The 12,321-nt window shown below is 37.2% G+C and overlaps 1 protein-coding gene and 1 long non-coding RNA gene across 2 annotated transcripts in view; one reads left to right on the forward strand and one right to left on the reverse strand.

Moving 5' to 3' along the window:
• The window catches only part of nphs1 (NPHS1 adhesion molecule, nephrin), a 150,843-nt gene that overhangs the window by 120,252 nt on the left and 18,270 nt on the right, over positions 1-12,321 (forward strand). Inside the window, exons 20-23 of the mRNA XM_053647328.1 lie at positions 1,155-1,306; positions 5,650-5,761; positions 7,041-7,222; positions 12,054-12,107. Coding sequence (XP_053503303.1) covers positions 1,155-1,306; positions 5,650-5,761; positions 7,041-7,222; positions 12,054-12,107 — 500 coding nt within the window. The remainder of the gene's footprint in view (positions 1-1,154; positions 1,307-5,649; positions 5,762-7,040; positions 7,223-12,053; positions 12,108-12,321) is intronic.
• Positions 1-12,321, reverse strand: part of LOC128621513 (uncharacterized) — a 67,010-nt gene that overhangs the window by 7,344 nt on the left and 47,345 nt on the right. The window contains exon 2 of the long non-coding RNA XR_008388286.1: positions 7,209-7,305. This is a non-coding gene — a long non-coding RNA (uncharacterized LOC128621513). The remainder of the gene's footprint in view (positions 1-7,208; positions 7,306-12,321) is intronic.

Consider the following 12,321-nt stretch of genomic DNA (forward strand, 5'->3'; position numbering starts at 1 on the left):
AAGTTAGTGCCTTTCATGGCAGCTCTGCTACCATTGGTGTGTGAGTGTGTGTGTGTGAATGGGTGAATGAGACAGTGTAAAGCGCTTTGGATAAAAGTGCTATATAAGTGCAGACCATGTACCATTTATATAGTGCAAATTTAAGGTATTGCACTACAACACACAATATGACTATATCTATAGTCTATATTGGTTTAATAGGAGGGGGAAATCCTGTCCAGGAGAGGTCTGTAGGTCGCCATGGCCAGGATAGCATCCTTAACAAAGGAATAAGAGATGGTCCAGATGCCCTTTCATTCTTTGATTCTTTTTTTAGTGTTTACCTTCGATAAAGTTGAATTAATATGGCCATATAAGTAAAAATATACAAAAATGAATACAGATGTTGTATAAATAAAAAGGTTTGGAATCATATGTTTCAACTGCTTTTTATTTATTCTGAAAGGTGGAGGGAGAAGGGGTGTGGGGGGCCACCAACATAAATTCTGCCTAGGGCCTCCAAATGTCTGGAACTGGCCATGGCTTGGCCCCTAATAATAACTACATTCATACACAATTTAAGAATAATAAACAAATATACAAGAGGTAAACATCATAATTACACCGATGGTATAAGATTACATCTAATGTATGTTTGCAGTATACTTGTGATAATCCGTTTGAGTAATGCCAACGATCGTCTTTTGTACTTTTTTCTGTGTGATTCTCTAACTACATCACCCTCATCTCTGTGATGGTATACATTTGGTATATTTGGATAACATAATTATCAATATTAATTTAATTGTATTAATTATATAATGATCTGAATTGTATTTAGCTAGCTGTTGCGTGTAATATAAATCCACGAAACTGGGATGTAAGAAACAGGGCCACTCACACACTAAGTCACGGACATTCTGTTTTAGTTTTATGTCTGAACTAAAGTCTTGAGAGATCAGAGCAATTATACACCAAAGTGGGTTTGAAAATATCACTCCACACCTCCACTTCACCCACATCAGTATTGCAGCATTTATTTCTGAAATGAAACTAGCAAAGTATGAAAATAGCAACTGGGTGAAAATCAGACAAATAGTGGCTTATGCTCAGTTGAATAACACACCAACGTGATGTGCTGGTGTGTGTGTGTGTGTGTGTGTGTGTGTGTGAAGGTATCTGGAGCGGACGGTGAAAGAGGGGGTCATACACACCAGCACTCTGACTGTAGTAAATGTGAGTGCAGCTCTGGACTATGCTGTGTTTACCTGCACTGCCCGAAACAGCCTTGGGGAGGACACACTGGACATCCAGCTGCTCAGTACCAGTATGCACATCTTGCACACAGCACACAGACACATGGCAATATCGCTTTTTTCAGGTGACTGTCAGGTCAATTAAATACCCGATACCTTAGCCATCGACCTTTCACTGTATTTGCTGTGCAGGAGCCCAGAAGAAGTGAGAGTATCACAGTATCAGGAGGACGTGATATTACACAGTTTTTTTGTGGTAGCCTGGAAAAAGCCATAAGAAACAACTAATTGCTGAATTCTTTACAACTCTAAGAAACCTAAATACATGTGATCAAACAATATGGAAATGTTATTTACCTTTTACCCTTTCCATGACTATCTGTAAAGAACATGTTTGTTAACAAACACAGTCTGCTTAAAGATATAATTCCTTGCTAATTAAGTGTGATTTTCTCACACAGTGAATGTCATGCTTTGATCAAGTTTTTGGATAGCTATGTGCTGTAGCAAAATGTATATAAACTTGATCAGTTTGCTAATGTAGCTCATCTGCTCCAAGGTTTAATGTGTTGTGCATTCTGAGATGCTTTTCTGCTCACCACGGTTGTAAAGACTGGATATTTAAATTACCGTAGCCTTCCTGTTAGTTCACACAAGCCTGGCCGAATGGCAATCCTTAACGTCTTCCGTCAACAAGCCTTTCATGTGTGAAAATCCTACAAAGTCAGCAGTTTCTGAAATATTCAGCCCAGCCCACTTGGCACCAACAGCCATGCCATTGTGAACATCACTAAGATCACATTTTTCCCCATTCTGATGTTTGATGTGAACATTAACTGAAGCTCTTCACCTGTATCTGCATGATTTTATGCATTGTGCTGCTACCACATGACTGGCTGGTTGGATAATTGCATGAATGAGCAGATGTCCAGTTGTTCCTATTAAGACACAGGTTACTTAAGTGAAGTCTTATCTGGTAAAATAAATGGGGGCTTGCACCGGGGATATCCAGTAATTGCTGATATAAAAAAGGAAGATGGGACTTGGTTGACCTAAAGAGTCAACTGGCAGGATTTACACTCAAATCCTATCTAAGATGACTCTCAGCTTAACCATGATCAACAATTATGTATTGTTTTTTGTTAAATAACACATTGTTTCATTTGTTTATTATTAGCCTTACAATATGTGGAGCATCCAATGGGAAGATCACTATGCTAAGAAGATATAACGAGTGATTGTCAGAGGTACTGAACAGTTAACATGGCTTGCGAAGCTAACAGCTAATGCAGCTAGCTAGGGTTATTTGTGGTTGGGACTGAAATTTTAGAGAAAGTATCGTCTCTGTGGTTATATGCATTTCTATTTGGGCTTTGCACTCTTTTAGGGAACTTGAACTATCCAAAAAAGCCATTTTTTACTTATGAAAATACATATTCTATAAAAATTGCTTTGAAAGTTGATAGGGGTTCCAACTATATTTACTAAGTCAGTGCATTAGGGGCATTTTAAAAGTCAAAGTTTCTCAATATTGCCTAAGCAAAAGCAAAGCAATCACTCTCTGTCTACCTTCCTCATTTCTTTTTCTTTTGAATCATTTTTAGTGCTCTCATTTCTCCTCTAACTGTATCAGCCTCTCTCTTTATTTTCCATACTCTCATCTCTCTTTCCTCTCTCTCCCTCTCTGTCTGTCTTCCGGCCAGTCCACTATACTCCGGCAGCATGTTTAATGTTTACCATAAAAACCATGAAATACAATCCAATATTCACTTTGCTCCTTCCCTCTTATATTTTTACAACTGTGAATATTCATAATTAATCTGATAATAAATACTATATGCTTCTTCTCATCAGATGCCGGAGGAGAAATAAGCATGGATTTTTCTTTTTCGCTCATTTTTACATGACATTCAATTTTGTTTCTGAGTTTTCTGAAAGTTAAAAAAGCAGGACTGACCCTTCTGCCCTTCTGTGCTCAAAGTGGTAGCACATAATTACTATTTACTCACCAGGGGAAATTAATGGGAACATACTTTATATCCCTCTCTCTTTCTTTCTCACCCTTGCAGTGCTTCTATTATTCAGTGGCTTTGAAGTACACTCTTCTAGTACATTCTGTCACTTCTTGTCATTAGGATAGCAGTGGAGGGAAATTTATTTATGTACGTAAACTCAAAGGTCATCACCTGACTTCTGCACTGAGAAACTTCTTACAGTTACAATCATTCTGGCTCCTACCACCACCTTCATCATCATCATTATCATATTAGTCAGAAACTAGCATTATTATCATCATGACTATCACTACCACCACAACCTTCATCATCAACATCAGCAATACATTTACGGCATTTGGCAGACACCCTTATCCAAAGCAACTTACAATTATCTCATTTTTTTAATACAACTGAGCAGTTCAGGGTTAAGGGCCTTGCTCAAGGGCCCAGCTGTGGCAGCTTGGCAGTGCTGGGATTTGAACTCACGACCTTCTGATCAGAAGTCCAATGTCCTAACCACTACCCCAATAATTATAATCCCATCGACCATCGATCATCTCCACTGTCAACCAAGATCATTGTCATCATCAGCACCACTGTCAGGAGCCATTCCCATCATCATCATCATCATCATCATGAGAATGATCACTACCACCACGTTCTTCATAATAAACATCATCATCATGATAATCATCACGATCAACCATCAATATCATCAGTGCCATCAACCAACCATCTTTGCCTTCAACATCTTCAGTGTCAGGAGATATTATCATCATCATCATCATCATCATGTTCAGAATGAACACTACCAACAAATTCTTCATCATCATCAGTGACATCATCATCATCAGTTCTTTAGTTCTTCCACACAGGATGTCCAGCAGACATTTGGACACAAAAAGCATAAAAGCCTACACTATTACAAATGTCTTAGTAGTGCAGGGGAAACTGGGGAAAAGCAGACGATTATCTCACCTTATCTTCTCCAGTCTTCTCCAGACTGCATGGCTTCTTATTACAGTAAAGTATTAGAGTACTTTGGGAACCTTTTGTTATATATTTTTAACTTCTGCAGCCCCTGAACCAGAGAGTCAAAAGTGCCGCTGTAGACTACCAATTTATTCTCACTGTAATAGGAACAGTGAGTATAAACATTCATTCATTCAATTATCCACTCAGCCAATGATGTGGCAGCAGTGCAATGCATAAAATCATGCAGATACAGTTAAAGAGCTTCGGTTAATGTTCACATCAAACATGAGAATGCAGGAAAATGTGATCTCAGTGACGTTGACAGTGCCAAATGGGCTGGTTTGAAAATTTCAAAAACTGTTGATTCTGTTGGATTTTCACACACAAAACGCCTGTTGATGAGAGAGGTTTAGGAGAACGGCTTGTTTGAACTAACAAGGCTAAGGCAACTCAAATAATCACTCTTTTCAACCGAGGTGAGCAGAAAAGCATCTCAGAATGCACAACATGTCAGTCATAAGCAAAAACAGCAGAAGGTCACTGTCCTGTCAAATTCTAAATGTATTCGGATCCAAAGGGCTATATTACAATCATTATTTTATTTTCCTCTCTTCCTTTACTCTACTCTGATTTGTAAACAAATTCCTTTCATTCTAGTTTAGCTATTAATCTAATTATGAGGATGGCTGTAAATGTCGCTCCTGCACTCTCTCTCTGCACGCACAAAAAAACGTGCCTACCAAGGCTACAGTACATAAACCAGAGCATTAAAAAGCTAAGTGAATGTACAGCTTGAATTATATTTGAGTCACAGGAGAATTTTGTTTAAGAAAACCAGGCAAATGTCCTTTATAGACTCTGTTCCCATTCACAATATGAGCAAGTAATTCTTTTTCACAATTACCAGGACTATACAACAAGCAATAAAAATGTTTAATGTTTTTTTTTTTTAAAGTGCATAACAGTGGAAGGTTGTATGTCGTGAGCAGACTCTGAAGTTGGGCGTTAATAATTAAATCCCAGTGTTGTTGCCAGTTTTGGACTGGCAAACTGTATGATCAGCAAAGGCTCATCTTGCCAGCGTTGCTGCAGTGTCAGACTCTAGGATTGTAATTGCTGTGTGTGTTTTGCTTTTATAATAGTAGCTCTGCATTACTGCATGACTGTGCTTTTAGTCCGTGTTGTCAGAATGTCGCTTGTGCAGAAACAGCTGCGTCTGAATAGACTGCATCATTCAGCTCTGTGCTTTCAGTGCTGATATTTACACATGAATGAATGATGAATGATAGGAAAAGATTGGGCTGTTGTTTCTTGTTTTTTTTTTTTAAAGCTCAATTTTATTTCCAGTTATTAATATAATCTCAATAGACGTTTTTCACCATTAGTAGACGATACGATATTGAATGCATCTCTCTATCTATTTTTCTTTGTTTGTCTGACAGATTACCCAGACCCCCCCTCAGACTTGAAGCTTCTTAGCGTCTCCTCAAACTCCATCACTCTGGAGTGGATGCCCGGCTTCGATGGAGGTCTAACTCAGAATTTCCGAGTCAGGTCAGACACACAGACTAATTATAAATTATATCTTGTAAATAATGTCAGGTGAGTGGAGTCAGTGGAGTCAAATCTCTGGGTTCACGCCACAGAGGACAGATCTGTCACACCATGCCATGCTTTCCTACTTTTTAATGTCATGACATCACTTAAGCTGTCTTATCAATAACCTTTAGAAATGACGAAGCGAAATATACAAGATCTATTGACTGTTAAGGTAGAAGAGAGTGACTGAGTATGTACAGTAAGTGGGTGGAGATAGAGGGTTACAGTCCTCTTGATTAGTTAGTTAATTCGTTTCTACAGTGTTGAATATACACTTGTATTACAAAATTATCATCTACAATGTTGATTATACGTCTGTATTATTAAATTATCACCTGCAATGTTTAATTAATACATTTTATACCACAACTCTAACAGTAGTTCCAGCTGTAACATGACTATTTAGGTTTATATTTGCTCATTCGAATCCATGTTTCTATATAAAACTAATTCCCAGGGACTTATATGGCAGATGCTCCACATAATCAAAGCCTAATAATAAAGGCTGAAGAAAATTTGTTGTTATTTAACAACAAAAAAGTATAATGTGTGATATACTGAAGTTTTCTGTTAGGAGATGTTTATTTAATATTTACTGATGCGTGTCCGCAGGGGTCAGAGCTTTGTAACGGTCAGTAAGTTTTCCGACAGAGGCGCTTACTCAGTGGTTAATCTGTAACATGACAAGTTGTGGGTTTTGTTTTGTTTTTTGGCCTTTTAACTTCAAGAGACAAAGAAATGAGGGTTGTGAGGGAACAGTTGTTTGTAACTAACCATAAATGGTTAAAATAGCATGATGTTTTGTTTATTAATAAATTAAAAATTGTAACTGTTGACAAATTGCTACATTATAAGAGCAGGAATACACTCTGTGACATGCTGTTATAAGTAAACAATCCACTCCACTTCATCTCAGACCACATCACACCACCCTGGCATGAATTATTTTCTTATAACAGCATGGCTGTCATGGGTTATACTTGACAACCCATGGTATGGTGTCATTACTTGATGAATGAGCTCTAATACTGATTATTTAACTCATGTGGTGTTGAATGCACACCTCCTGTACTACGTTGAATTTAAAATCAGTGTTGAATTCAACACGAACATTTCAAACAAACTAAGAGTGTTAAATTGACACCTACAGTACGACAGTGTTGAATTAACATCTACAGTGTTTTCTCAGGACCAGCTTGACTTATGTTTCTCTTTTGCTATATCTGATGTTCAGGTACCGATGGGCAGGGTCTGCTAGTTACATGTACGTTGATGTTTTTCCCCCGAGATCCACGGTGTACACAGTGAGCGGCCTGAAGCATTCCACCACCTACAACTTCTCAGTTAATGCCATTAACTCGATGGGAGAGAGCAGCTACGCTGATAATGGTGCAGTACTCACCATCACCACTATGGGTCAGTATAGAGCTCTCACATGGGTTGATCCTGCACTTTCCTATTGAGTCTGGCTGAAACTCTCTGCCACAGTCCTGATTTTCCTAGAAATGTCATGTGATAAAAATTGTGAAATTATATCAAAAAGGCATTTGTAAGGTGTTATCCATAATTGCCATGTCCACCAAATATGGTGGCAAAAATCTAAAACATTTGTAATAAAAAATCCCACATATGGAGGCCTTAATTTGTATTATAGTTAAATCTATATTAATGAAACCTTCTAAAACAAGATTTTTTTTGTGGTTACATCCTTACATGATACAACATATACAATATGGCCAAAGGTATGTGGACACCTGACCATCACACCCATATGTGCTTGCTGAAAATTCTTTCAGATTTAGCGCTCCTTTGCTGTTATAAAAACCTCCACTCTTCTGGGAAGGCTTTTCACTAGATTTTGGAGCGTGGCTGTGGGAATTTGTGCTCATTCATCCACAAGAGCATTAGTGAGGTCAGGCACTGATGTTGGGTGAGGAGGCCTGTGTTGCAGTCAGCGTTCTAGTTCATCCCAAAGGTGCTCAGTGGGGTTGAGGTCAGGGCTTTGTGTAGGACATTCAGTTTCTTCCACTCCAGTCTTGGTAAACCATGTCTTCATGGACCTCATTTTGTGCACAGGGTCATTGTCATGCTGAAACAGGTTTGGGCTCCTTAGTTCCAGTGAAGGGAAATATTAATTCTATATCATACAAAGACATTCTAGACAATTGTGTGCTTTCAGCTTCGTGGCAACAGTTTGGGGAAGGTCTAAATATGGGTGTGATGGTCAGGTGTCCACAAACTTTTGGCTATACTATATAGTGTTGTGATGGACATAAAACAACAGATTCGTTGAAATAAGAAGGTGAAGTTCAAATAAGAAGGTAATGTGATATCGTCCAATCATAGTACACAAGGAGCCTCCAAAAAAGGCCTAGTCATTCGAGTGCAAGGATGAGTCAAGGCTCGCCAATCTGTCAACAGATGCATCAGTAAATAATCCAACACTTTGAGAACAACATTCCCCAAAGACAAATCAGTAGGATTTTGGGCATTTCACCTTCTACAGTGCACAATATAATTAAAAGATTCAAGGAATCCGGTCGAATCTCAGTGCGTAAAGGGCAAGGCCGAAAACCACTTCTGAATGCGCGTGATCTCTGAAAGGTTTTGGTAAACCTTTGTCAGTCAACACCATTTACCGCTGCATCCACAGATGCAGGTTAAGGCTTTATTATGCAAAGCAGAAGCCATACATCAACACTGTCTAGAAGCACTGCCGACTTTTCTGCGCTCTGTTTCATCTGAGATGGACAGTAGCACAGTAGAATCGTGTTTTGTGGTCCAACGAGTCAACATTTCAAATAGTATTTAGACTAAACAGCCATCGTGTTCTCCGGGCCAAAGAGGAAAAGGACCATCCAAGCTGTTATCAGCGTCAGGTCCAAAAGCCAGCATTTGTCATGGTGTAGATAACTTGCACATCTGTGAGGGCACCATTAGTGCAGAAAGATATGTACACATTTTGGAGCAACATATGGTGCCATCTAGAGCAGGTTACGCATGGTTGCGTAAGCAAAGAGTGCGGGTGCTAGCAGGGCCTGCATGCAGTCCTGACCTATCTCCGAATGTGTGGATGAGCGCGAAATAAGGCAACGATGAACCGCAAAATAAGGCAACGAAAGTCCTGTACAGTTGCACAGCTGAAGAAATGCATAATGCATGAATAGGGAAAAATTCCGCTAGCTAAACTTAACCAACTGGTGTCTTCACTCAGTGCCCAAACTCTTAATAACTGTTAATAAAAGAAAAGGTGATGTTACACAGTGGTAAACAGTCGACTGTCCCAACTTTTTTGGAGTGTGTTGCAGTAATCAGATTTGAAATGAATGTATGTTCACAAAGTAAAACATCAAATAATGTGTTAATAATGTGCTTATAATATAGTTTGTATTATGTATATGTACAATTTTCAAAATTTCTGCATAAATACGACCTAAAATGTCATCATTTAGAGATGGTTTTGTAACCTTTTCCAGCCTGATGAGCCTCAACAACTCTTTTTCTGCGGTCCTCAAAAATTTCCTTTGTTGGTGCCATGATACACTTGTGCACAACATGCATTGTGAAGTTCAGACTCAGATATATCCCTGTTCTATAAATAAAACAGGGTGCTCAATCACACCTGATTGTCCTCCGACTGACTGAAAACATCTGACTATAATTTCACCTTCAAATTAACTGCCAATCCTAGAGGTTTACATACTTTTGCCACTCACAGATATGTAATATTGGATCATTTTCCTCAATAAATAAATGACCAAGTGTAATTTTTTTGTCTCATTTGTTTAAGATAAACTTTATTGATCCCACACTGGGGAACTTCCTTCAAAGGGATAGAATGTCAGAATTGGGTTGTCTTTGTTTGCTTTTAGGACTTCTGATGATGTTTAAGGTCATATTTATGCAGAAAAATAAAAAATAGCTTTGAAGCACCACTGTCTATGTGTGTGTGTGTGTGTGTGTATATATATATATATATATATATATATATATATATATATATATATATATATATATATATATATATATATATATATATATATAACCAACAATCAGATGTTAAACTGAAAGTAAGTGTTTATTTATATGTAATTGGAGCCTTTAATTAATGCCAGTAGATGTAAATATTGATAGAGTAAACTAACAATGATTACATAAGAAATAAACCTGACTATAAGATGCTATTATTGGAAAATAATCACATGAGGGGGTTGTATGATGTGACCTGACGCAAAGTGGAGTTAATGATCCGATCAAGAAGTTGAATATTTTCCAATAACAGCTCATCCTGATGTGCTTCATTTGTCTAATACCACAGCATTTTCAAATGATTACATTTATTTATTAATGAATGCTTTTTATCCATTATCATTACATTTAATGTTGTGAAACGTCAATGGAATAAGTTAGCTACAGTTATTAAATGTTAAAAAAACAATATAAATGAAAGCCTTAATGTAAACCTTGCATCTGGGACTACTGTAAGAGCTGCTGCTAACCATTCAACAAAGCTGTGGTGTGAAAACAAATAGTGTTTGTTTTAAGAAATATGTATTGCAGCCATTAAGCCAACCTCCTGGATGTCTCTCAACAAAAAATATATATATATATATATATATATATATATATATAATATAAATAAACAGGAAATACTTTGACAGCTCCAAAGTTTGTTTTAAAAGAGTAACTGATATAGCAAAATCAGCACAAGCAAAGCGAGTTATTACTCTGTGTATGCCACTAAAAGTAATTAAGTGTTTGAATGTTAGGCTGAGGTTTTCTCACAAAACAGACTATGTGAGCCATAAACCAGCACATTCAGATCGCTGTAATCATGTTGTGTTGTTTCGGATCGGTCCAGATAAAGCACGTAGTTAGCAACTCAGCCCTGTCTCAAATTACTGTGGTGGGAAAAATGCATTTCTGCAGTGCAGTGCAAAATCTTTACAGAAAATTATTACTATACAGGGCTGGATCATTTGTTTTACTCATAAATGTGTTTACAGGAAAATAAAAATTATGAAGGGAGAAAAAAAATTAACTAACATAGCATTCACCTTGAAATATCAGTAGCACTTTTGAATAAGTGTACCTTAATAAACTTAGGGTTAGGGTTAGCTATAAGCATCAATAAACGGCTATGTAGTCATTCTATTAACTACTTCCTAATATGGTAATGACAGACAGCTTTATGATGCATTATTTATGTTATAGTTGCTGAACTGGAAAGTTGGTAAATTGTGACAAAAACCTGATTTGCAATTGGGTTGAATAATTTTGATTGCAACTGTATATCATCCTTAATGTTTAATAGATTTTTTAACAATGTTGACCTCCATATTAAGGAAGGAATACCACACTGAGTGGCATGCTGTTATAGCAGAGTGATTGTTACCCCTACATAGCTGATTATTTTCCAAGTGTTTTATTCTTCTTATACAACAGCAATTTGTCAGCGCCAGCACAATTGTGTTTATTACAGAATGACACAATTATATTTTATCCATTTATAGTAACATTTAATGTTGCAGAAGATCCATAAAACAAGTTTGCAAGATAACATTATCACTTATATAAACACATTGCACATTATAACAGATATAAACAGTCATTCTCTCACCATTCTCTTCTTCTTTAACATGATAAAATTATGTCGGAAAATGTAAAGCAGCAACTTTAGCCCTGACTGTAACAAAGCGCTGACACTGAAGACTCCTTCAAAAAATGCTAAATGAAAATCGCTTCACAGAAAATTCAACAATTACATACTTTTAATCCCTTTCTAGTTTGCTACTATAGTAATGATAATGTCTTGCACATCAATGCAAACCTTGCAGACAGAACTATTGTCAGAGCTGCTGTCATGGAAAACAAATCAACACTTTCTGACCAATCAGAATTGAGAATTCAGCAGCGCTATAAAAGAATGTGTATTTAGAAATTAATAATGAAATCAACATTTAAAAAATCTAGATAATAAACATTACTTAACTGTTTAATAATACTCAATACTGTATTAACTAATGTTTATTAATATAGCCTTACTGTTAAGTGAAATCTCAATGCACATTTCCATGCTGATTTACAAATTAAAATGCTAAAATCAATTCAAATGAAATGTATGAGTGTCTGTGTGAATAAAAAAGTGTGTACTCAAACCTAACATCTTGTACATATTTTTTTTCCTGTAATATGTGTATATGGTGTGTATTTGGTGCTGACTCTCCCCTCCCCCATTATTCATCAGATTCTGATCCTGCGCCAGGCGAGCCCCATCCCGAAGCCCCGGAGCGTGAAGAAGGTGCTGCGCTTGCATTTCTGATCAGCTTTTTCACTGCTGCTATCCATCAAGTACAGAGCCAAACTGTCATTTTACATTCAGGATCAATATCTATACACACATGGCTAATTAGCCAGGGCTTTTCTTTTAATGCAGCTACGCCGCAGCACCATGATGTTATACCTGATGTAATCACACGCAATCCTGAGCAGGCTGGAGTTTTACCTGTCATGTT

This window comes from Ictalurus furcatus, chromosome 17 (genome assembly GCF_023375685.1).
Source record: "Ictalurus furcatus strain D&B chromosome 17, Billie_1.0, whole genome shotgun sequence".
Taxonomy (NCBI): domain Eukaryota; kingdom Metazoa; phylum Chordata; class Actinopteri; order Siluriformes; family Ictaluridae; genus Ictalurus; species Ictalurus furcatus.